The 26609-nt window shown below is 43.4% G+C and overlaps 1 protein-coding gene across 2 annotated transcripts; it reads left to right on the plus strand.

Annotated features, from left to right (window-relative positions):
• The first annotated feature begins 138 nt into the window (after nt 1-138).
• Nucleotides 139-22700, plus strand: tmem26b (transmembrane protein 26b). 2 transcript variants are annotated; one of them, XM_055647203.1, is made up of 6 exons: nt 139-482; nt 7889-8012; nt 16605-16673; nt 17089-17285; nt 19728-19804; nt 21778-22117. In XM_055647203.1, exons 1-6 carry the CDS (start codon nt 292-294, stop codon nt 21972-21974), a joined length of 855 nt encoding a protein of 284 aa, XP_055503178.1. In that variant the 5' UTR covers nt 139-291; the 3' UTR covers nt 21975-22117. The 2 variants fall into 2 exon arrangements, with proteins under 2 accessions (XP_055503178.1, XP_055503177.1); XM_055647202.1 differs by having other exon boundaries at nt 144-482; nt 21773-22700.
• Nucleotides 22701-26609: the final 3909 nt, after the last annotated feature.

Below are 26609 nucleotides of genomic sequence, written 5' to 3' on the forward strand. Positions count from 1 at the left end.
AGTATTAAAAAGTGTTTAAGAAGGGACTGTAGATGCTGGAAAATCGAAGGTACACAATAATGCTGGAGAAACTCAGCGGTATAAAAATGATGCGCTCAACCATGTTGCCAGTTCAGGATGACCGCTGTGTTGATCTTTGCTGGGACTGGGGATCACACGAGGGAGGAGCCTGGAGCTGGGAGACTCTCCGGGCGGGGGGAAGCTTGACCATAAAAGCTCTCCACGTTTGCTTCTTTCAAACGGGCGGCCAGAGGACTTGGGGTCTGACTCCGCCGGGCACGGGTTCGGACAATGGTTTGGCACGTTTATCTGAGCGCCGTTGTCCCCAGGCTCGTTTTCATCCTTCACACGGTCTTTGCAGTTTGGCGAGTGGTTAAAGCGAAGAATGACAACTACTACTGGCTGTTGCTGCTTCTGACATTGCTGATCCTTGTAGAGATGATAGTGACCACCACCATCCAGAAAGGAGCCGATTACAAAGGGTAAGAGCTATTCACGCTATTGAAATATGGATTCACGTCGGGTAAAATGACCTGTTTCTCTCACTTCGATGCAAGTTTTGTAAGAGGGCGGGTAAAGTTTTGAAACAAGAAAAAAAAAAGTAGCATAGCAAAAGTATCCGTATGCCAGGTGGGCAATTCAATTGGACGGGCGCCTGCAGAAATACACAAAGACTTGATCTGAGCAACTATTTTTACTTCTCACCCTCTGCATTTTGTTCTGGCTAAAAATGACGACGGGAATTAAAACTTGGGCGTTCAAAGTTTTTTTTTGTGAAGCAGCGGTCTTTTTTTTTTAATCGAATCGCTATTTCACATCCACAGCAGTATTACGTCCGCTTCTTGTACAGGGAGCCGTCTGTGAAGTGCATTGAGGGATGGGAGAGTGGCCGGATTTTACCGATGCCCATGAGTTTAATGTTGCAGTTCTCGAACATCAAGAGACTAGGGCAAAAGGGGAATACAATTTTTAAAAATCCGCAACCACTCAGCAAGTCAGGCAGCATCTGTGGAACGTGAGACGCTCAACGATTCAGGGCGAAGACTCCAGTCAGAATTGAAACTTAAATGTTTCTCTTTCCACAGATGCTGTCTGTTCTGCTGAGCGTTCCCAATATCTGTAGTTACTCCAGATTTCTAACATCTAATTTTCTGATTCTCATGAAGGGGGTAGGGTATTGTTGATGCAGTTGCGTGGGAAGACTTAACAAGTTGTGATGTGTAAGAAACAACTGCAGATGCTGGTTTAAACCGAAGATAGACACAAAAAGCTGAAGTAACTCAACGGGACAGGCAGCATCTCTGGAGAAAAGGAATAGGCGACGCTTCGGGGGGTCGAGACCCTTCTTCAGACCCTATTCCTTTTCTCCAGAGATGCTGTCTGGCCCACTGAGTTACTCCAACTTTTTGTGCCTAGCAAGTTCTGATGGTTGTGTAGGAAGGAACTGCAGATGCTGGTTTAAACCGAAGATAGTCACAAAAAGCTGGAGTGGCTCAGCGAGACAGGCAGCATCTCTGGAGAGAAGGGTGGGGTGACGTTTCGGGTCGAGCCCCTTCTTCAGACAGACCTTCTTCAGTCTGAAGAAGGCTCTCGACCCGAAACATCACCCATTCCTTCTCTCCAGAGATGCTGCCTGTCTGAGTTACACCAGCTTTTGTGACTCTTAAGTTGTGATGATTGCCTCACATCAAGTTCAGAGAAACCAGCCTAATGTTACCGGGGGTTGACGTCAGATTATGAAGAGAAATTTCATGAATTTGATTTGTAATCTGAAATATAACTAGAACAAAATCATGGAGGGAGAACTTTTCAACTTAAATATATTTCTGAAGTTTATTTTTGGATCTAATTCAAACAAATTGACTGAAACTAGATACAATTTACTGGAGTAAGTTACACAGAAGATAGACACAAAATGCTGGAGTAACTCAGCGGGTCAGGCAGCATCTCTGGAGAAAAGGAATAGGTGACATTTCAGGTCGAGACCCTTCTTCAGGCTGAGTCAGAGGAGAAGGCAACTAGAGATATGAGAAGGTCCAAAGAAGAAATGAATGAAAGGTGTGAAAAGCCAGCAACGATGAACAAGGAATGGTGTAGCTCACAACGGTCCATTGTTGTCTGTGAAGAAGGTGATAAGGAGTGGATACAAACTCTGAAACTAAGCAGGACAGCAGTGAAACTAGATGGATGACTAGGGTGGGGGAGGGACGGAGAGGGAGGGAATGCAAGGATCGGTTGAAGTTCATGGTCTTCAATTGTTTATAATTTACATTAATGACCTGGTGGAGGGAACAAAATGTTAAGTTTCCAAGTTTGCTGCTGAGACAAAAATAGGTAGAATGATGAGTGATTGGGATAAATCTTGACAAACAGAGAGGGGGGGGGGAGTGGGGGGGATGCCCTATTCCAGTTTCAATGACCAGTCTGTTTAAGAATGAATATTTCTTACATAAAAAGACGCAGGTTCTAGATCCAATGCAACTTGAAGATGGGTTGTTTATTTTTGTGACTTTTGCATTACCCGCAGTGTGGTTGGGTGGGGAATAGGACCCTATAATGATGAAGAACCAACCATGTATTTCTGCTTCCACCTGCTTCCACAGGTGATGGAAACACCATCATGTGTCTTAGATGGTTGTCTTCATGTAACTGTGAATCTGGTCAGTAGATGCACACAGCACCCAATTGCTATTTGCCAATTTGCTGATACACTTTGCAGAATACCTGTTTGCCAAGATCAAATGGGTGGAAAGGCACGATAAATTAGGCATTTAATGCAAAAGTGGTTGCAATACTGCGTGACAATATAATTTATAATTAGAAAATGTGGCATGAGCTAACACTTTTTGAGCAGCACCAGGAGGAAATATTCTTTGAAAAGCAGCAGTGATATCATGTAATTCAGTCTATTCTGACAGTAACTTATGTCAGAATAGGCATGCTGTACAGGAATTAATTAAGTCACATTTAACTGATGAAGCACGATGTGCAGTAGAGGGAATGGAAATGTGAGAGGCTGCTCATAGCATCTGGTGCACAAGGCAAAAAGTTAACATCCCTTCAGGTTATTATTTTGAACAACTGGAGAGTGTAGGACGAGAGGCCACAGCCTCAGAAGAAAAGAACATAAAGGAGATGAGGATGAGTTTCTTTAATCAGAGGGTAGTGCGTTTGTGGAATTCATTGCCAAAGAAGACTGTGGAGGCCAAGTCAACTAATATTTTTAAGGCAATAGATTTTAAGATTGATAGATTTTGATTAGTCCAGGTTTAGTTTTAGTCTAGCTTAGTTTAGAGATACAGCGTGGAAACAGGCCCGTCAGCCCATTGAGTCCATGCCAACCAGTGATCCCCATACACTAACACTACCTTACACAGACTTGGGACAGGATACAACTCTACCAAGCCAATTAGCTAACAAACCTGCACGTCTTTGGGGTGTGGGAGGAAACTGGAGATACCAGAGAAAATCCACGCAGGTCACTGGGAAAATATACAACTCTGTGCAGCCAAGCACATGTAGTCAGGATTGTAAGGCAGCAATTCTAGGTGTCAGGGGTTATGGGGAGAAGGCAGGAAAATGGGGTTGAGAGGGAAAGATAGATCAGCCATGATTGAATGGCGGAGTAGACTTGATGGACCGAATGGCCTAATTCTGCTCCTACAACATATGAACTTATAGTTACAGAAAATCACATTGGTCTTTGAAAATTATCATAAATCACATGGTTCTTTTTTTCAAGTCTAACCACATTTCACAAAAATATGAGTGAGAAAAGGAAGTGAGCTCCTATCAAAAATTTGTCTAATTTTGTATTTTAAATCAGTGATTTCCATCTAATATCTCAAGTGAGAAGGTCATAATTCCTAGAAATTAGCAACTCTTCTTTGGATAATTATTCAGTGCAGTGACTCTCGACAAGGCTAAACACACGGTTGTTTAAGATGGCCACATGAAGTAAGAGAGGAGGTCTGGAGAATGGTTAAAAGATGTCAGACAAAGAAGTATGTGAAAAGTCGCTCTCCTTAGTGGAAGGATGCGTGATCACAAGGAACTGTTGAAGATGAAGAAAAAGAGATACATTTTTCTCAGGAGGAGGAGTAAAGGGGTGTAACGTTAAACTTAAAAACTATTGCCTAACACAAGGATAAAAATAAGATTGGAATGATGAATGACTTGGCCTCCACAGCCTTATTGAGTAGGAAGGAACTAGATCAGAATTCACACTTTATTTGCCAAGTATGTTTTGCAACATACGAGGAATTTCATTGGCCAGGTCAGTCATACAATCAAAAGCAACACTCAAAAACACATTTTAACATGAACATCCACCACAGTGACTCCCACACATTCCTCACTGTGATGGAAGGCGAAATAGAATTCAAGTCCTTCCCCTTAGTTCTTCCTCGGTCGTGGACCTCGAGCCCCCATTGACGGGATGATCTTGACTCCCATAGTCGGCGGAGTTCGGGCCCTCCGCGTCGAGCTGATCTGCTCCTGCATCGGGGGGATGTCAGCTCCCCTGCGCTGGACGATCAAACCTCGCGTCGGGGCTGGTCGAACCTTCCGCGATGTTAGTGCTCCCGACTCAACCGCACCCGATGCTGGTTTAAACCGAAGATAGACACAACATGCTGGAGTAAGTTAGCGAGACAGACAGCAGCATCAGGAGTAGGCCATTCGAGCCTGCACCGCCATTAGATCATGGCTGATCATCCAACTCAGTATCCCGTACCTGCCTTCTCTCATAACCCCTGATCCCCTTAGCCACAAGGGCCACATCTAACTCCCTCTTAAATATAGCCAATGAACTGGCCTCAACTACCCTCTGTGGCAGAGAGTTCCAGAGATTCACCACTCTCTGTGTGAAAAAAGTTCTTCTCATCTCGGTTTTAAAGGATTTCCCCTTTATCCTTAAGCTGTGACCCCTTGTCCTGGACTTCCCTAACATCGGGAACAATCTTCCTGCATCTAGCCTGTCCGACCCCTTAAGAATTTTGTAAGTTTCTATAAGATCCCCTCTCAATCTTCTAAATTCTAGAGAGTATAAACCAAGTCTATCCAGTCTTTCTTCATAAGACAGTCCTGACATCCCAGGAATCAGTCTGGTGAACCGTCTCTGCACTCCCTCTATGGCAAGTGCAATGGCAAGTGCTCCCTCTATGGCAAGAGAGACGAGTCGGGTTGGGTCGGGTCGAGTTACTCCAGCATTTTGTGTCTATATAAGATTATGTGAACAAGGTATGGATAGGCCAAGATTGAATACCAGAACTAACCTTGGGGTCAAGCAGCATTCCCTTAATCCTATCTGTCTAAGATCTCAAACTGTTATTCGTCATAAAACTTTTTTGTTTTGTCTTAATTTAAGCATCACTCGTTCAATAAAATCCCAGCTTTCTAAATCTCTCCAGTTGCACCCTGGCATTGGCAGCAAACCCAAAGTCATTTTCTTTGACGCTAATTTTCTCAGCTTCCCCTCTTTGATTTTTGTCCCTATTTGTGACCGTATTTGCAGAGTTATCAGGTTAGGTGTATTGAGTTTAATCAGGTTACTGTGCCAGAAATCACATTGAAAGAATGGTCTGTGCGTGGTTTAGCAACACAACACACCATGGGAAGTGCATACAAATTGGAGCCAATAGAAATAAGGAATGGGTACTGTTTGTTTTTTTCATTGATTGCATTTGCTGTTATATATATATATATATATTTTTAACAAAAACTGGCTTTTGCTACTGATGGCTATCCTGGCGCTGCCCAATAAAAGCTTGGGACAGTAACGATATGGCACGACCTCAACTGACTCGAAAGGAGAAGAAGGGTCTTGGCCCGTAACGTCACCCATTCCTTCTCTCCAGAGATGCTGCCTGTCCCACTGAGTTATTCCAGCTTTTTGTGTCTATCTTCGAAAGGAAACCTTCCAGACTGGTATTTTGGTCCTCTGAATGCAATCACATTGTGCAAGCAGAAAAGTTGCCGTTTGATCTGGCAGGTGAAGGACTAGATTAAGATACAAGATACAAGATACATTTAATTGTCATTTGGACCCCTTGAGGTCCAAACGAAATGCCGTAAAGTAATAGAAATATGGATAACTTAGGCCATACCGTGTCTCAGTGAATGCCTGTCAAACAGCTTGTTCTGTGCATTGATGTGATCTGCTACACTCTTACAAGAAGGATGCAGTTGAGTCTTTTCTCGCAAGAGTGTAGCAGCCCTTCTTGCAAGAAAGAAGCAGCTCGCATCAATGCACAAACAAGCTGATAAGATAAACAAGCTGAGAAGATGAGCCTCACTGGGATAAAGACATAAAGACCATAAAAGAATTGTAAGTTTGTATGAAAACGTGGAGTAAATGAACCAAAAGTATGAAATAGATTTACAGAGGCACTAATAATATATAATCGTTGTTAATCAGTTTTGTACATGGAACCAATCCTGCAGCCTAACCCTGACGAATTGCTTAACATGTGGCATTTTTTTCATCCATCCATTCCTAGGTCTTTCAGGGTATTGTAAACGTCATTGCACTTTAACTCTGCTGCCATGAATTGAGTTGTGCTGATCAATCGCCCCTCCTCACACTTATGGGAAACATGGTCTGAGGCATGAAATAGGCAATTGTTATTGAAAACACTCCATCGCTTGCCTTTTGCACTTCCAAGCTAATTATTTTCAATTTATGTTTGATTGGTGATTTTTCCCAAAGGTTGTCGAATATTTTTTAATGGTCCAGAAGATTTACAAAATCTAGGACTACATATTGTCATTTACTGTACTATTGAGTGTGCAGGCTTGAGTTTGATGTGCCGATTAAGCTGTGGTTACAAGGGTCATGTCGACCATATAGTATTTCCACCATTTATTTCAAAAACACATTACTTTAATTGGTAAAACAAAACTGGCATCTCAGATGTTCATTTGTTTACAGTATAAAAATAAACATTATTTTCGGATAACCCTTTATTAAAATCCAATTGATTCACTAATCTTTTAAGCACAGAAAACACGCTTATGTTAGCCATGCCATGTTGCACTGATTTATATTTTCAGTTTCATTCACCACACCTTTCAATATTTACCTATGACTCAATGAATCAAAGCTCTCATCAACTGAGCTGGACTGTCATTAATGTACAGCAGATACTGAATAGTAGTTTCAGCACTGAAATATTCTGCAGCAATTGTATAAATTGGATTCCCTCATGCATTTTCAATGTCACGCTCATTGTAATTTTCACTGTAGTTAAACATGGATGAACAAAAGCAGGTCCTGGACGAATGATTATTAATAGGTAGACAAAAATGCTGGGGAAACACAGCGGGAGAAGCAGCGTCTATGGAGCGAAGGAAATAGGCAACGTTTCTGGTCAAAACCCTTCTACAGAATGATGTGAGGGTGGGGGGGAGGAAGAAAGGAAGAGGAGGAGCCAGAGGGCTGAGGGAGACCTGAGAAGGGGAGGAGAAAGTAAGGACTACCTGAAATTAGAGAAGTCAATGTTCATACCGCTGGGGTGCAAACTGCCCAAGCGAAGTATGAGGTGCTGCTCCTCCAATTTACGGTGTTCCTCACTCTGGCCATGGAGGAGGCCCAGGACAGAAAGGTCGGATTTGGAATGGGAGGGGAAAGTGCTGAGCCTCCGGGAGATCAGGTTGGTTATTGCGAACCGAGCGGAGGTGTTGGGCAAAGCGATCGCCAAGCCTACGCTTGGTCTCACCGATGTAGAGCAGCTGACATCTAGAGCAGCGGATGCAATAGATGAGGTTTGAGGAGGTGCAGGTGAATCTCTGCCGCACCTGGAAAGACTGCTTGGGTCCTTGGATGGAGTAAAGGGGGGAGGTAAAGCGACGAACGTATTCTAACACTTCTGTATGCTCACTTGAACAGGTTTTCTCCAGCATTGTTTTTTTATCTGATCAACATAATACCTCCAATATGGATCCTTGAAATATGCGAACTTGAAAAAATACGCAATGACGAATGTGTTTCAAAGAATTACTCCACATGCATGGTATGACCGTCTTATTTTTCACTGTTATAAATGTTGCTATGTTGGTATTCCCGGTACTAATTTTGACAGTAATTGAATTCCCATTATGACAAATCTTCCCTCGGATTCTACTGGTCTATAGATTTCTTGTTGATCCGTTTGTAAATGAGTGATATTTTTAATTCGTTTTCACAGCCTAGCTTTAGTGTGGCAATGTAATGTATGGAGACGCTGATTAACATGGGTGTTGTTATTTATTTTTCAAAAAGCATTACAGTGAATGCACGCAAGCCAGCTAACCAGTAGCATGTACAACCAGTTGTCCTTCATGTGTAAGATGGTGTTAGTTTATGGGAATCACTGTTCGGTGTCGACTCAATACGCCAATGTTCCTGTACCTCCAAACTAAACTAAACTAAACTAGTATAACATTAGAGTAAACTGGATAGTCTGCCATAGCAGGGACAGCACCACCACAGTGAGACTGGATCATTATCTACATAAGAATAACTGGAGATTTCTTCATTCAACATTGCTAAAGAATGTCAGATGGAAACATGGGATATTGCACAATGAATATCTAGCATAGTACCTCCAGCATTACCAAAATCTCATTGATATACTCAGTATTGAAGCCCGAATGACATGGAGTTACTGTACTTGCCCACTCATTACTTACAAACTTGCCATAGAAAAGGTTAACAATGCCTGTCCATTTACTGCCAAACAATTTCTTCTGCACTGAAAATTAACTTTACAAGTTTACATTGGAATCATTTTTTTCATAAAGAATGCTAAAGGTTTTACCCCATTTTTATTTTTTCTCTCTAATAAGACCAGCTTTTCTTTAATTTGCTTTCTCAACTAATTTGCATTATTGGGCCTTTAATTAAATTGCAAAAAAACAACCACATTCAGACTTTGAACTGCTCATTCTGAATTCTTCAATCAAGCATTTTTTATAAGTTGTTGCTCACCATAAATTCCAATGCAATATCTCCTGATGCATCGTACAAAACTTTAATGTACGTGATCTATAGCTGATGATGGCAAGAAAACAAAGGAGATAAAGTTATGTCACATTCGTATTATGTGTTAGTTGGACTCCTTGGTGAGAACTAAGTTTATTCCGAGCAATCTCTCTCAAAGAATGTGGACATGTGTTGGATCAGATACACCAATGTTTCTTTTGTTGTTATTGGAGCTGGGGATGTAATTTAGTGCTTTGTCCAGAAAGGAGAGTGAAATTAAAATTATAAAGTCCCACACAGATGACGTAGTACCATTTTGTTAATGAACATTTTAGATTGTAATTGTCATCCTGAACTCCTGCATTACTTCTTGCAGCATTTGAATTCCTACTGATAGTGTTTCCCATATACATTTGAACCCAGAGCGCCAACCTAGGGCGAATAGTGCGGCACGGTGGCGTAGCGGTAGAACTATTGCCTTACAGCGCCAGAGACCCGGGTTTGATCCTGTCTATGGGTGCTTGTCTGTGCGGAGTTTGTACGTTCTCCCCGTGACCTACATGGGTTTTCTCCGAGCTCTTCAGTTTCCGCCCACATTCTAAAGAAGGACAGGCTTGTAGGTTAATTGGCCTCATATAGAAATGTAAACTGTTCCTAGGTGTGTGTAGGATAGTGTTAATGTACGGGTGATCGCTGGTCGTGAGCGGACTCGGTGGGCCGAAGGGCCTGTTTCCACACTCTATGTCTAAACTAAACTAAATTATGATTACATAGCATTAATCTTTTTTATTTGAATATTCCCATCGTGAATCACCACAATAAATATTTCTGGGTGAAATTGCGTCAACTTCAAAATTGGTTTTGACACTTCCAGGAACAAGTACCCACGCATGGTTGACCTACTGCCAGTATCAGCCACGCACCTAAGGACATCATGATTTGCGTAGTCAATATCAACATAATTGGCGATGAAATGTCCAAACTACAGCTGTTATGGAGTAATCTCTGTTGTACTAAGAACACATTGTTCCAGTTTGTGGTTCTCCTTACTATTTAAAAGGATGACATTATTTAAATGGACATTCTGCTAACTCTGGGAGATCTGACAAGTTGGCTTCAGACTTTTCCCAAGGTCCGCGTGTACGTGGATAAAATAATGAAATAAATTTCTTCAGGATGACAACAGTGATCAGCGGCCATTAGGTCGAGTGATAATTCAATAACCAGTGACTTTCTTACGGGCATGACCGACCAACTCAGGGCAACTTGGGGCAGGAGGCACATACATGCCCAACAGTGAAGAAGCTACCCATTGGAGATTTATATCCCTCTATATCACCATCTATATCTCTTGTTTCCCTTTTCCCCTGATTCTTGGTCTGAAGAAGGGTCTCGACCCGAAATATCACCTATTCCTTTCGTGTGTGGACGTGGTGTCAAAGGCCCCCCATCCTCCCGTCTCCATCTGCCAGTGATGTGATGGATGCGGGGGTCTGGACCAATCGCTGACAAGTCCCGCCCCCGCCCCCCCGGCGACGTCATGTCCGTTATTTGACTTTTCGGCAAAGCGGCCATTCGGTTAGTTGGCTTGTAAGTGATGCAGCCATTCGGTTAGTTGGCGTTTCGGCACAGTGGCCTTTTGGTGAGTTTGCTTTTAGGCGGCGCAGCCTTTCGGTTAGTTGGCTTTTAGGCGTCCCATCCCGGTTAGTTTGCATTTAGGCGTACCACCCTTTCGGTTAGTTGGCGTTTCGGCTTTGTACGCTTTCGGTTATTTGACGTTTAGGCTTGGTTTCCGTTTGGTTATCTGGCTTCAACTTCTTTGCTTCAGCTTCTCATCCTTCGACACCACGTCCGGGTACCATTCCTTTCCTCTAGAGATGCTGCCTGACCCACTGAGTTACTCCAGCTTTTAGTGTCTATTTTCGATTGAAACCAGCATCGGCAATTCCTTCCTACACGTTCCTTGGACATCCACACAACTACCAGAAGGGTAGTGAAAAAATGCCATTGGATACTTAGAAGTGTGATTTTGGTTTCTGCATCAATGGTGAGATTACACACCCAGCAGGTGCAGAGATACTGCACAACCATGACAACTGAAGACAGCAACCAGTGGCATCATGGAGTTCAGGAGGCAAAGCCTGAGAGTGGCAGGAGGAGGAGGAGGATGGTGGTTACCAAGGCATCATTTCTCCTCAGCATCCACAGGCTCTGGTTGAGCCATGATAACCATCCCTAAAAAGTCAATTTCCTGCATCTGCACCAACTGGGAGATACCTCACCGAGAAAAGAATTTTAAACTACGATGACATTTCCAAACTGCCAAGGTGGACCTTGAATATGAGTTCGTCGTGTGCTTCCAGTTATGGCTGGTAACACGACCATTATGCTTCCATATCCCCAATCAGTGCATCAGTACAAGATGTTCTGAACGCTCCACTCTTTGTTTTCGTGTTGATTTGAGTCTGTTCTCAAGCACACTGCAATCCCTTGTACCCAGTTTGTGAAATTGCATCCTGTCCTGATTCCACAAGCCACAAAAGAACATGGCATTATTCCGTCTTTAGCTCATCTTGTGAAGTGACCAGACATTACGGTTCAAGATTATTCCAGCAAGTGCTGCAGGAATGTTGTTGTGTTTTAGTCGACTAACAAGACTTGCAATCCTTCAACCTCATCCATTGCATCCGCTGCTCTGGATGTCAGCTGAGACTAAGCGGAGGCTGGGCGATCGTTTCGCCGAACACCTCCGCTCGGTCCGCAAGAACCTACCTGACCTCTCGGTGGCTCAGCTCTTCAACTCCCCCTCCCATTCCCCGTCCGACCTCTCTGCCCTGGGTCTCCTCCATGGCCAGAGTGAGCAACACCGGAAATTGGAGGAACAGCACCTCATATGGGGAGTCTGCATCCTGGGGGCATGAACATTAAATTCTCCTAATTTTGTTTGCCCTTGCTGTCTCCTCCCCTTCCTCAGCCCTCGAGCTGTCTCCTCCCATCCCTCAGCCCTCGGGCTCCTCTTCCTCCTTTTTCCTTTCTTCTCCCCGCCACCCCCCATCAATCTTAAGAAGGGTTTCGGCCTGAAACGTTGCCTAGTTCCTTCGCTCCATAGATGACGCTGCACCCACTGAGTTTCTCCAGCATTTTTGTGTACCTTGCAATCCAAAGGTTTGGAACAATAAATTAGAGATTATACAGCATGGAAATAAGTCCTTTGGCCCAACTTGCCTATGCTAACCAAGGTGCCCCATCTACATTAGTCCCACCTGCCCATCTTTAACCCATATCCCTTTAAACCTTTCCTATCATGTACCTGTCCAAATGCCTTTTATGTGTTGTTATAGTAGCTACCCCAAGTACCTCCTCTGGCAACTCATTCTATATACTCACTGCCCTCTATGTGACATTAAATAACATCCTGGCTGTAGTGGAATTCAAGTTTAGTTAATTACCTGAAACATAAGAAAGCAACAAGCACTTATTTTAGTTAAGTTGATCGCAATACTATTGGATTGTTGTAAAAACTCACTTTTAGCTCGCTAATGTCCTTCAGAGGAGGAACTCGTCCATTCACTCCCAGCCTGGCATATACATATGTAACTGGAGACCCATAGCAACATTGTCTTCAGTCAATTTGGTTCACTCATGTGGTTGCAAGGAACAGCTGAGTGCAAAGCATCTGAAGAAGGGTTTCGGCCCGAAACGTTGCCTATCTCCTTCGCTCCACAGATGCTGCTGCACCCGCTGAGTTTCTCCAGCGTTTTTGTGTACTTGCAAAGGTTATAGGATTGGACAATATCCCAGGTACAGTTGTAAAGACCTAGAATTCCAGAGTTTTCCAGTAATGTTCCATCTCTGGAGTCTTTCATGTTGATATTTATCCAGCTATGTCTTGTTCACTGAAAGCAGGACAAACCCAATTGGACTTAACACTACTGAATCAGACTATTCCTGATGATCAGAAATGTTACGGAAGCCATTGTCGATAGTGCTTTCGATTGGCACTTGCTCTTCAACTACTTCCTCGCCTTTGTCCAATTTGGATTTTACCAGGCCCATTTGGCTCCAGACCTCATTATAGTCTTGAAGCAAACATGGACAAGAGAGCTGAACTGCAGAGGTGAAGTGAGAACGACTGTTCTTGAGTTCAAGGCAGCATTTCACTGAGTGCGGCATCAAGGAAGTCCAGTAAAACCAATATCAATGGGCATCAAAGTGAAGATGTTACATGGGTTTGAATAAACCGTGATTAAAGGCATGTTATTCTGTTTGCTTGATGTCATTTATTCCGGCCCAAAACTTCACTGCAAGTGTTCCGAATAGAATTCCTAAGGGAATAGAGGCTCACTCAGGCATTGATCCCTCAACCCTGACACCAGACAACCCAGTCCAAGCACTGGAATTCTAGCCAAACACTGCCAGTGCAAATCCAATGGAAAGTAACCTCAATACCAACAGCTCAACCCACACATCAACAACTCAACTCAGACACCAGCAAATGAATCTTAACCATGGCAAACTGAGCCCCAATCAGTTATCTGCATTCATCAGAGAGTCATGCAATGTAGCCCAGAAACCAAGATTTACGAGAATGATCCCAGAAATGATTGGGTTAACATGTGATGAGCGTTTGACGGCATTGGGTCTGTACTCACTGGAGTTTAGAAGAATGAGGGGGGGCCTCATTGAAACTTACCGAATAGTGAAAGGCCTAGATAGAGTGGATGTGGAAAGGATGTTTCCACTAATGGGAGAGTCTAGGACCAGGTGCCATAGCTTCAGAATAAAAGGGCGTGCCTTCAGAAAGGAGATGAGGAGGAATTTTTTTAAGCAGAGGGTGGTGAATCAGTGGAATTCATTGCCATGGATGGCTGTAGAGACCAAGTAATTGGGTATTTATAAATCAGAGATTGACAGATTATTGATTAACATGGGTGTCGGGGTTATGGGGAGAAGGCAGGAGAATGGAGTTGCAAGGGAAAGATAGATCAGCCATGATTAACTGGTGGAGTAGACTTGATAGGCCAAATGGCCTAATTGCCCTAATGGCCTAATTCAGCTCCTATAACATGAACTTAAGAGAAGCTAACAGCTCAACACAAATATTAAGACAATAGACAATAGGTGCAGGAGCAGGCCACATGGCCCTTCGAGCCAGCACCGCCATTCAATGTGATCATGGCTGATCATCCCCAATCAGTACCCCGTTCCTGCCTTCACCCCATATCCCCAGACTCCGCTATTTTTAAGAGCCCTATCCAGCTCTCTCTTGAAAGCACCCAGATAACCTGCCTCCATCAGTGGATCAGACAGCATCTCTGGAGAAAAGGAATAGGTGATGTTTCTGGTCAAGAGCCTTCAGAAGAAGAGTCTCAACCCGAAACATCACCTATTCATTTTCTCCAGAGATGCTATCTGATCTGCTGAGTTTCTCCAGCTTTTTGTGTCTATGTTGGGCAATGAGTATATTTCATTTAGATTGGCAGTAATGAAATTGGCAGGATGGGCTTGATATCCAAACCCTGGACACTACAGCTAAAGGAGCCCCATATCCAACCCTGTGCTTACTGGCTTTTATGCCTCATCTAATGAATCTCTTACACACTCAAACACCCACAAGGATCATGGAGTTAAACCTGGAATTCACAAATTAAAGTGGAAACAGTAGCAATGTTACAAAATTTTAAGATTTAAAAAATTAAGTCTCCAATTTATCCCATCAGATAAAGCATAAAAAGAAGTTTAATTTGACACCTAATTCACTTTCATATCTTCAGTATTTAAAACAGTTATGGCCATTTTCATACTCGGAAATTAGCATCTTGTTCCCTTTGCTTTTCCACTGACAACACAAAAGCTGTGATCGTGGACAGTCAAAAGCCCATAACTTTCTTTAAAATCAAGAGAACTGAATGAAATGTTCAGTTATTATAGATTGAAGCATTCTGAAAGAAATATAAAACATCTTACTTGGATGACCTGAAATTAAAGAATATAATTAGTTAATTACCTAATTGTACCTTCAGGTAGAAGGTACAGGAGCCTGAAGACTGCAACAACCAGGTTCAGGAATAGCTACTTCCCCACAGCCATCAGGCTATTAAACCTGGCTCTGACTAAACTGTGATTATTAATAACCCATTTTCTGTTATTTGCGCTTTATCAGTTTATTTATTTATTCATGTGTGTATATATTTATATTATGGTACATGGACACACTTATCTGTTTTGTAGTAAATGTCTACTATGTTCTGTGTGCTGAAGCAAAGCAAGAATTTCATTGTCCTAAACAGGGACACATGACAATAAACTCACTTGAACTTGTAGCTAATTACAAAATTGACCGTTGTGACGGAAATAGTGATAAACACACAGACTGCCTTGAAATTTCAAAAATGTGATATTCTCAAGATCAGAACTTTAATATTATTATATTATATGCTGTAAGTCTGTACCAGACAGGCAAATGAATTACAATTTCTAGTAATAGACCAAGTCTTTATGGAGAAGATCAGTTGCTAGCTGGTACATTGGCATATCATAATCAGTAGCATCATCATACTCCTCAGATTGTAACCAATAAGCAATTCTGTACACCTTGTTTTTCCCTCAACTTTTCAATTTTGGCATTGTAAACTACAAGTTTTTGCTCTTCAAGCTACACATGACATGCCTTTCTGCCCACCACTTTCCCATTAACAATGTCCTGTAGATTACATTTCTTAAGAAAATGATTTTTTTTTTAAATAGCCTAAGTATCCAAATAACAAACTAATCACATTCACACAATAATTCACAATATAACATGATTTTTAAATCTCACTGTCATGAATTTATATCCCAGATGGAAGGAATTTACTGTTTAATTCCCATAAATTAATCTAGAAACATCCACCCAAAATATAATCAAATTATTGTTTTTTGCACAATACATGTGACTCAAACTGTTGTGAATATTTAGTTTAAAAATAATGATAATGGAGAGAGAGAATAACCCAAAATATAGACAATTTAGACGGCATTTTAATCATCTTGCTTCTGGAACGCAATCGATTGGAACGTTGCGTTTGCGGTGAATTTGAACCCCATATCGGCAGGAAAAATACTGCCGGTTCGTATGGTGCCCAAATCACATTTTCGCCCGCAGAGGATTGATTAAAGTCATCCCAAGAAGCAAGTTTATATGTAACATAAATAACTTGCCCTTTGTTTTGTCCCGTACATGAGATCCGTCACGCTGTAGGCATTGACGGCGTTAGAAGTCGCTTTTTATTTTAATATAATCATTAAATTGTCTCGCGATTAAAAAAAAAAAATTGGGAATGGAAGTCGGAACGATTTTTCTGCAGCAGCTGGCAGCCCGAGGAAATCGGCCTCGGATAGGCGGTAGAAAACTGGATTTTAATCCCGCCCCCCCCCCTCAAAGGAGCCAAAGTCACACAATTGGCCAGTGGCAGAACTGCAGCACCACTGAAGGTAAGTATTATAACGTCACTAGAGATAGTGGCAGGTACTGGAGCCAGGCTGTACTTTGATAAGAGAATAGAACTCAGACTAATGTTATTTCAGCAGAAACTTTAAATTAAAGTTTTGCGCCTTGTTCCTTTGTTTGCTGCAAAACAATTAACGGAAAATTCTTTTACAGTATGATATCCGTCCAACTGGAAGTCCAGCTGCAGAAAGGAACACAAATTCCAGTTCCACAGGCAAATCGGTAAATCTCTGTTTAATTTCATTACACTTCTTACTGCATGAAAAAGCTATATGACTTTATTGTTCTTCCTGTGTCTACCTCTGCCAGTAAACAACGAAATTCCACAACAAATATATACTGATAGAAAAGAGCTGCACAAACATTTCTCTTCCTGGTAAGGAAGGAGCTGCAGGTGCTGTTTTAGATCAAAGGTAGACACAAAATGCTGGAGTAAACAGTCTGAAGAAGGGTCTTGACCCGAATCGTCACCCATTCTTTCTCTCCAGAGATGCTGCATGTCCCCCTGTGTTACTCCAGCATTTTGTGTCTATTCTTTGTAACTTTGGTTTCTAATTATTCTTAAAAATTGTTGGTGCATGCAATTCCTTTGATTCTTATTTCATTTGTGTTCTTCTCGTGTTTCCTGTTGCATTAGGACATTTTTCAGAATTTCGACTGGATCCTGGGCCTACACCAGACTCTCCTTATTGTACTTATCATAGGAAAATGGATACTGCCTTTGGGAATCGGAGTCAACCGCGACCAACTCTCCCAGCTGCTTTTGATGTTTGTGGGGACGGCAGCTGATATATTGGAGTTTAAGAGTGAAACACAATCACATACTGGGGTCAGGTGGGTTTATACTCAGATCAAAAGAACATTGGAACTCTATAAGTTTTAAGATGGTTTTGAATAGGGAGAAGGCTGGACCTTGCGGGAAGGTGCCAAATTGGAGTAAGGCAAACCACAACGTTATTAGGCAGGGGTTCGGGAGTGTACATTGGGAGCAAATATTATTGGGTAAGTCCACATCTGACATATGGCCCAAAATGCATCTCTGGAGAGAAGGAATGGGTGACGTTTGATTTTGTTAAGGATCGATGTTCAGAACTGACATGTTCCAATAAGGTGGAGGGATAGGCAGCAAAGTAATGGAATCTTGGATGACCAAAGAAGGTGCAAATTTGGTCAACAAGACAAAAGAAGTGCATGCAAGATTTAAGAGGCTAGAATCAGACAGGGCCTTTAAGAGAAAGAAAGGAGGAAAGAACTCATACTGTTTGTGACATATATAAATGACTCGGACCTAAACATAGACGGGGTAGTAAGTAAAGGGCCTGTCCCACGAGCATGCGACTCCATGCGGCAAGAGCTACCTAACGTGGTCTCTTGAGCCAAACGGCCTCGCGGGGCCGTCCCACTTTGATCGTCGGAGCCGTATGGAGTTTTGCGGAGCTGGTCCCGACATCGCGCGGGGCTCAGAAAAACTGACCATGTTCAAAAATTCCGCGCAGCAACAGCCTGTCAGCCTGCAGCCGCTTCGACGCTGTACGCAGCCGCCTTGACGTGCGTTCGCAGCATCTTGACGCTGTACGCAGCGTCCTGACGCCACACGTCACACGCGAACTTCCCGCGGACTTCGCTCGAACTTCACGTCACTCACTCGACCTCCGTGCGGCCCCTGCTTCCGGTTTGGTCGCGCTCGCCGCATGCAGGCACATGCTGGTGGGGACCGGTCCTGTACGGGGATCACTCGACCTCCGTGAGGCCCCCGCTTCCGGTTTGGTCGCGCTTGCTGCCCTTAAGTTTGCAGCTAACACCAAGATTGCTGGAGTCACAGACTATGAGGAAAGCTGATAAAGTAGACAGCAGGACATGGATCAGCTACAGACTGGGCAGAGAAATGGCAGGTAGAGTTTATTCTGAGCAAGTGAGGTGTTGCACTATTGGAGGTCAAATGTAAGTGGAAAATATACAATGAATGGCATGACATTTAACAGTATTGATGCGCTGAGGGATCTTGGGGTCCGTGAAAGTGGTAACACAAGTATGTAGAGTGATAAAGAAGGTATATGGCATGCTTGCTTTCATAGATCGGGACATTGAGTAGAAGACTCCGAGTATTAGTCTTATACAGTGGTTCTTGGTAGGAAATGACAGCAAATTTCATAGGACTTTGGTTAGGCCACTTTTGGATTATTGTATGCAGTTCTGGTTGCTCCACTACAGGAAGAATGTGGGGGTTTTGGAAAGGTGAAGAGAAGGTTTACCAGAATGATGTCTGGATTAGTGGCTATTAGATACAGGGAGAGGTTGGACAGACTTGGAACGTCGGATGTTGCGGGGAGACCTAATAGGAGTATATACAATTATGAGAGGCTTGGATAGGGTAGACAGTCAGAATCTTTATCTCACAATGGAAAAATCAAATGGCAAGATTGCATAGTTTTAAAGTGAAAGGGGCAACATTTAAAGGAGATGTGCAAGGCACGTCTTTTACACAGAGGGTGGTGAGTGCATGGAATGTGCTGCCAGAGGTTGTGGTTGAAGCAGATATGTTAGTGGCATTTGGAAGAATTTTAGATTGGTATAGGATTCAGATTCAGATTCAGATTCAATTTTAATTGTCATTGTCAGTGTACAGTACAGAGACAACGAAATGCATTTAGCATCTCCCTTGAAGAGCGACATAGCAAACGATTTGAATAAAAAAAAAAAATAATAAGGGTCCGGGGGGGGGGGGGGGGGGTGTGGTGATTGGCAGTCACTGAGGTACGTTGTTTAGTAGAGTGACAGCGGCCGGAAAGAAGCTGTTCCTCGACCTGCTGGTTCGGCAACGGAGAGACCTGTAGCGCCTCCCGGATGGTAGGAGGGTAAACAGTCCATGGTTGGGGTGAGAGCAGTCCTTGGCGATGCTGAGCGCCCTCCGCAGACAGCGCTTGCTTTGGACAGACTCAATGGAGGGGAGTGTGGAACCAGTGATGCGTTGGGCAATTTTCACCACCCTCTGCAATGCCTTCCGGTCGGAGACAGAGCAGTTGCCATACCATACTGTGATGCAGTTGGTAAGGATGCTCTCGATGGTGCAGCGGTAGAAGTTCACCAGGATCTGGTATAGGAACAGGCAGGGAATGGAGAGATATGTGTTAAGTGCAGGCAGATAAGTGATAGTATTGGCATAATGTTTGGCACAGATATTAGGGGCCAAATGGTCTGTTCTCCTGCTGTACTGTTCTATGTTCTTATTGGTGTCATTCGAGTTCTACATCATTGACCAAGTGTTGTTGATTTCAGGTGCTGCCTTGAGCTGGTCTATGCCATTCTGGCTCTATGGACATGGAGTATGCTGCAATTTCCCTTGGACATTACAGGTAAATCATTACAGTGTTATCTGTTCCCTTGTTAGGGCAGCACGGTGGCATGTTTGGAAGACCTGCTGCCCTACAGCTCCTGGAACCTAGGTTCAATCCTGACCCTCTCTTTGTAACTAAGTTGCTTGGGTTCCTTCCATGTGCTGGTGTGTCGGTGAAGTGTAGAATTTGAGGGGTAGTTGGTTGGCGAGGAGAATAGGTTACAGGGAAAATAAAGTGAAAGGGATTGTGCATGAACCAGCATAGACTCAATGGGCCAAAATGCTTCCTTCTATGCCATAAGGAATTGGGAAATTATAATATTTTGTCAATGTCAATGGAGGCAGCTATCATATGTGGCTTTAAACGTATGTTAGAAATCATTGCTTTTGTAGTTGCTTCGTGTAGTAAGTGTGATAGAGACTCGTTTCGCGTTTTAAGTGAAATGTGACTGAGGTATGTTTTTTTGTGCCAATGTTTCATGGAGAAGATTATGACAGCATTGTCTTGTTTGTTGTTGATTCTGGGAATGATGTGGGCTGGAATCCATGATGGAGAATTGGTTTATGTGGTGGTTTATGGTTTAAGATGTGACAGAAATGTCTCAGATGATGTTTTATGGAGTGAAGTGTGACGGAGTTGTTTAGTGTGGTGTTTGTTGCTTTACGGCATGAGGGGCGATGTCGTTTTTGCGTGACATTGTTTCACGGAGTGAGTGAGGCGTGACTAGAATTGTTTTATGAAGTGGTGTTTCCTCAAGTGAGTTGAGATAAAGGCTAGTTTAAACCAAAAAGTCTGAGGAAGGGTCTCGACCCGAAAACGTCACCTATTCCTTTTCTCCAGAGATGCTGTCTGATCCGCTGAGTTACTCCAACTTTATGTGGCTATCTGAGGTAATGGCAATGAATGTTGATGTCTGCTCATGGCTGAAGGCGTGGCGGAAGCTTGCTGTGTGCCGTGTTGTTTCATGGAGTGATGTGTGAAGGCAGCTTGCTGTGAGCTTCATTATGTTTGTGAAAGATAGACAGGGACGGGGTGATGTATGATTCATGGAGTTGACGTTGATTCATGGAGCGAGGATCGATGTTGATTCATGACGTTGATTCATGGAATGAGGGGCAACAGATGCTTATTTTCTATGGCAATGATTCATGCAGTGAAATGTAAAGGATTTGAGTATAGGAGCAGGGAGGTTCTACTGCAGTTGTACAGGGTCTTGGTGAGACCACACCTGGAGTATTGCGTACAGTTTTGGTCTCCAAATCTGAGGAAGGACATTATTGCCATAGAGGGAGTGCAGAGAAGGTTCACCAGACTGATTCCTGGGATGTCAGGACTGTCTTATGAAGAAAGACTGGATAGACTTGGTTTATACTCTCTAGAATTTAGGAGATTGAGAGGGGATCTTATAGAAACTTACAAAATTCTTAAGGGGTTGGACAGGCTAGATGTAGGAAGATTGCTCCCGATGTTGGGGAAGTCCAGGACAAGGGGTCACAGCTTAAGGATAAGGGGGAAATCCTTTAAAACCGAGATGAGAAGAACTTTTTTCACACAGAGAGCGGTGAATCTCTGGAACTCTCTGCCGCAGAGGGTAGTCGAGGCCAGTTCATTGGCTATATTTAAGAGGGCGTTAGATGTGGCCCTTGTGGCTAAGGGGATCAGAGGGTATGGAGAGAAGGCAGGTACGGGATACTGAGTTGGATGATCAGCCATGATCATATTGAATGGCGGTGCAGGCTCGAAGGGCCGAATGGCCTACTCCTGCACCTAATTTCTATGTTTCTATGTTACCCCAGCACTTTGTGTCCTTCTTTGGACTATAAAGTGATAGCTATCAAAGTTATATATATACTACGGCCTTTTGGGCAGTTAGCTTGTAATCATCTTGCTATTTCACGTTGTTCTCCAAAGGAAAAGGTGATATTGTTATCTACAAAATTGCACATTGGCTACTAAACTGTTCTCATGCTGCTTGTTAAATTTCAGTACAGCAGAGGGAAGATGCAGAAGTTCCAGGACACCACACCCCACTATGGAAAGCACAGCTATACAAATACAGCGCAGACCTCTGGAATATATCCATATCCATATTTATACAAGATGGACCTTTCCTTGTCTTCCGATTGTTCTTAATGCTAAGTCAAAAAATATATCACCAGATGTTATTGTTCTTCACGATCAAGAATAGCTTGGTGTTGACACTGCAGATCTATCGGCTGGTTGTCATATATTTAGAACTACGTAATCCCCAACGCAGGGAAAGCCAGAAGACCACTGTGACCGATGTTGCTTCTACTATTGAGATGGAAGACGTCGATGAGTAGCAGGTGCTTCTGGCCGGGGCAAAGATAGGATGAACTGACTCGGACGTGCAAGATCTCGCCATCGTCATTAGAAATGAATATGTCCAATTGATTGAGACACAAAGCTGCTTGTTGGAGTTAGCAAATGTGCTTGCACATGCGCTAGGGTGGAAGCACCAGAACGCACAGCTCCAGGTTTACTTGAAGGATAGTTTTAAGGAATGCTTCATACAGATAGACCAAGATTGGCGTAACTCCATTCCTCTGTCCTTCCTTGAGAGGCCTCTCTTTGACACAGCCGCATTCGAACCTTTTCCCTCTGAATCTCTGCTGCTCATTCAAAGCAAGAGAAAATACATTTTCAAGGCAAAGTCACCTTTCGGAAATCCAAAGCTGATCACTATTAGTGAACTGTTACTATAGGGAATGTGACAACTGGTTTGTGTGCCGAAATTGAGAATTTTGACAAATAATTCTAGGCTAGGCATCAGGATAATCTCTCTGCCCTTTCCTCATTTGTGACCACTTACATCGGCAGGAGAGTTTAAATGCGTTATTCGGAATATAACTTCTTTATCTAGTGTAGTTGCCTGTCAAAATTGCACTGGAAACTTCAATATTGGATATGCGTTTAAAGGGCCTTTCCACTTAGGCTATTTTTAGGCAACTGCCGTCAACTGTCACAGTCGTAGCAGGTCGCTGAAAAACCGGCGACTGGACCCCCCTTCGACATAAAATTTGGAAAAGAATAATTACTTTAAAACAAAAAAAAAAACGATGCCTGCACCTGGTGACAACCTACGTTAACCTGGCGACAACCTACGTCACCTGATGACAACCTACGTCACCTGGCGACAACTACGACAGCACCTACGTCAGGAGAAGTCAAGCTACGCTCATTGGCGTCAAACCCACTGTCGCCAACTGTCTCCGAAAATGTTTCAACATGTTGAAAATCCAGCGATGACCAGAAAAACGCTACGACTCTTTGGGCGACTGAGGAGACGACTCACGACCATACAGGCGACACCCCGGTGACCACGTGGCGACAGCCTAGTCACCTGTAGTCGCCTAAAAAATAGCCTGGCCCGTAAATCTTTAAAATGGGGCTTGAACCCATGACTGTCATAGCTACCCAATAACCCCATTTGGTCTGAAGGGTCTTGACTCGAAACATCGCCTGTCCAGTTCTTCTCCAGATGCAGCCTGACCAGCTGTTTCTCTAGCACTTTGTTTTTTGCTCAAGATTCCATTATCTGTTGTTTTTTTTGAGTCTCCAACATAACTACCTGCTGTAACGGATCCGATGCCTGTTGTAATGGAAAATACTTACCAATTTGTTTTATCGTGTTTTCGTAAATTTCGAAAGTCCTCCTTGATGTACGTCATTTAAAAGTTTTTTTAAATTTACTATTGTTATTTCTTTGTTAGAAATCAAGGGAAAAAGTCATAAATGTAACTTTTCATGTACGCTGCAGATTACTCATACTGAACATAAAATAGAAAGATACAGACTTGAATTACTGCTTGGATGAATAAATGTCAAATTCCATGAATTTGCACACTGTTGCTGCAGTGCAGTGATTAGATGGAAACATGCTTGTTAATTGATGACAGGGTTTGTGTGTGTGTTCTGTGAGTGCTCCAAAAACGCACAGTGTATCTTCTGCACTGGCACTGTGTGCAATCAGTGCCGAACAAACCAGACATTGCAACTTTTTTTGTGAACAAAAAACTATTTGATAAAAAAGCAATTGAGCAACGGGATTGCGTTCAGTGCTGTGTCCTTTTGTGAACTCTCTAGTGAACTCTTTTTGAGCTCAGTGCCAAAAATATCTTTCTGTACATGTGAAATGTGCTTTTGGAGCATAAGTATGTGTCAATTTTTAAAAAAACTGTGTATGGTTGGACATACCAATATTCCTTCCACTGGCTTCACAATTTACACCTCTTGTAGTCTTAAAGGCCTGTCCCACGGGCATGCGACTCCATGCGGCAAGCTTGAGGTCGCTTGAGCCGTACGGCCTCGCGGGGCCGGTCCCACTTCAATCGCCGGAGCCGTATGGAGTTGTGCGGAGTTGGTCCCGACATCGCGTGGAGCTCCGAAAAACTGACCGTGTTCAAAAATTCCGCGCGGCAATGGCCTGCCAGCCCGCAGCCGCCTCGACGCCATACGCACCACCTCGACGGGCGTGCGCAGCGTCTTGACGCCGTACGCAGCATCTTGAAGCCGTACGTCACGTGCGAACTTCCCGCGGACTTCGCTCAAACTTCACATCACTCACTCGACCTCTGCGCGGCCCCCGCTTCCGGTTTGATTGCGCTCGCCGCATGCAGGCGCATGCTGGTGGGACCGGCCCTGTACGGGGATCACTCGACCTCCGCGTGGCCCCCGCTTCCCATTTGGTCGCACTTGCCGCATGTAGGTCGCATGCTCGTGGGACAGGCCCTTTATCTCACACTCTTTCATCTTTTGCTTTTGTCCGGCCATCTGCCAATCTACGCCCTCCATAACCTCGCCTGTATCTACCTATCACTTGCCAGACTTTGTCCTGCCCCCACCTCACTTCCAGCATTCTATCCCCACCCCTCCCAACCACAATCAGTCTGAAGTAGGGTCCCGCCATGAAACCTCACGTGTCCGTGTTCTCCAGAGATGCTGCCTGACCCATTGACTCCAGCATTTTGTGTCTTTCTTTTGTAAACCAGCATTTCAGTTCTTTATGTCTACACCTGTCTTTATTTTTATTCACCCGTTTTAATTATTTTATGGTATGTAGAGCTTTTTGTAATAGTGCATGAGGAGGCCATTTGGCCCTTCGAGCCAGCACCTCCATTCAATATCATCATGGCTGATCATCCAAAATCGGAACCCCATTCCTGAATTTTCCCCCTATCCCTTGATTCTGTTAGCCTTGAGAGCTATATCGAGCTCTCTCTTGAAAACATCCAGTGAATTAGCCTCCACTGCCTTCTGTGGCAGAGAATACCACAGATTCACAACTCTCTGGGTGACAAGATCCCCTGTCATCCGTCTAAATTCCAGTGAATATAAGCCAAGTCGATCCATTAACTGCCCATCGCTCAACCTGTAGATATCACAACTTCACTCTTTCCATTTTTTTAACGTCATGTTCTGATTATCTTTCCACAACGTCATTCATCTGTTGGTAGTCATGGTCTGTTGTCGGAGCCATTTTCTTCAGTGAATTTACTTCCCCCATCTATGCCCTGGAATCTTTTTAGCCAGCCTTTTAAGCTAAAGAATGGGCTGAATCTTACTTGATAGATGAATGCAGAACCAAATACCTATTATCATGCATTCACCAGCCTTGGTCTCCCAAGTATAATTTCTCTGTTCTTTGAATATTTTCATCCACTCTTTATGATTTTGGGCGGTCTGCTGTCCACATTTATCGCTCCAAGTTGAGTTTTATCCAATATTTCCCAGTCAATGTGCAATTAATTAGGCTAATCACCACGAATCACAAATGAAGTTTGATTGAAACACTGAAGAAGGGTTTCGGCCCGAAACGTCGCCTATTTCCTTCGCTCCATAGATGCTGCTGCACCCGCTGAGTTTCTCCAGCATTTTTGTGTACCTTCGATTTTCCAGCATCTGCAGTTCCTTCTTAAACAAATGATTGAAACACTGATTTGTTATGTTGGCAATTAATTCTTTGCTGTTTCATTGAATGTTTTCACAAAAATCGGGCTCGCCATCCTTCGAGTGTACAGGCCTCTTGGCCATTTGACACACCTGCCGCATGGTCTGTGTGTAGATTGGTGTAGTTGTGGTGCAGCTGATCTCCATGGTTCTTCTACACAATGGCTAGACTATCACAACCAGTCACTACCTACCTCTGCCAGCCCACAACATTCCCTGGCTCCATTTATCTCACTGCAAGAGGTAGCATTACTCATTACATAGAACATAGAACAGTCAATACAGAAACTGATCCTTCTGCCCACAATGTCGAGGCTGAACATGATGCCAAGACCAAATCTTATCTGCCTGCACATAACCCATACCCCTCCAATCCCTGCATATCCAACCATCTCTTAAATGCCACAATCGTGTCTGCCTTCCCTTCCGCTCCTGGCAACACATTTCAGGCACACCACTTTGTGTGTAAAAAAACTTGCCACAATTTCCTTTAAAGTTCTCGCCTTAAAGATATGCCCTCAAGTTTTTGATATTTCCATCCTGGGATAAAGGTTTTGTCTCCCCCATCTATGCTTCTATCAGGTCTCCCCGTAACCTCTGGCATTCCAGAGAAAACAATGTCCAACCTCTTCCTTTAGGTAATAGCTCCTAATCCAGGCATCATTCTGGAAAGACACATTGTCTTTCCCTTTCTGGTAAATATTTGTTCAGACTCAGTTGAACTGCTAGTTCTATTCTTCACCAATCATTAATAAAACCAAGGATTTTAGACGCAAACTTCAGGAAGGCCATAATTTAGTATCCATCCATCCCTCCTGGGGCTCAGGTGGTGATGGTGAGCCTTTCTCTTGAA

The sequence above is a fragment of the Leucoraja erinacea genome, chromosome 15 (genome assembly GCF_028641065.1).
Source record: "Leucoraja erinacea ecotype New England chromosome 15, Leri_hhj_1, whole genome shotgun sequence".
Classification (NCBI taxonomy): Eukaryota; Metazoa; Chordata; class Chondrichthyes; order Rajiformes; family Rajidae; genus Leucoraja; species Leucoraja erinaceus.

Bases quoted from the DNA above. Each gene is read 5' to 3' on its own strand.
- tmem26b (XM_055647202.1), top strand. From the start codon at position 292: ATGGTTTGGCACGTTTATCTGAGCGCCGTTGTCCCCAGGCTCGTTTTC. The intron at 483-7,888 runs GTAAGAGCTATT...TCACTTGAACAG, and splicing joins AAAGGAGCCGATTACAAAGG to GTTTTCTCCAGCATTGTTTT. The intron at 8,013-16,604 runs GTATGACCGTCT...ATTCTTTTACAG, and splicing joins AGAATTACTCCACATGCATG to TATGATATCCGTCCAACTGG.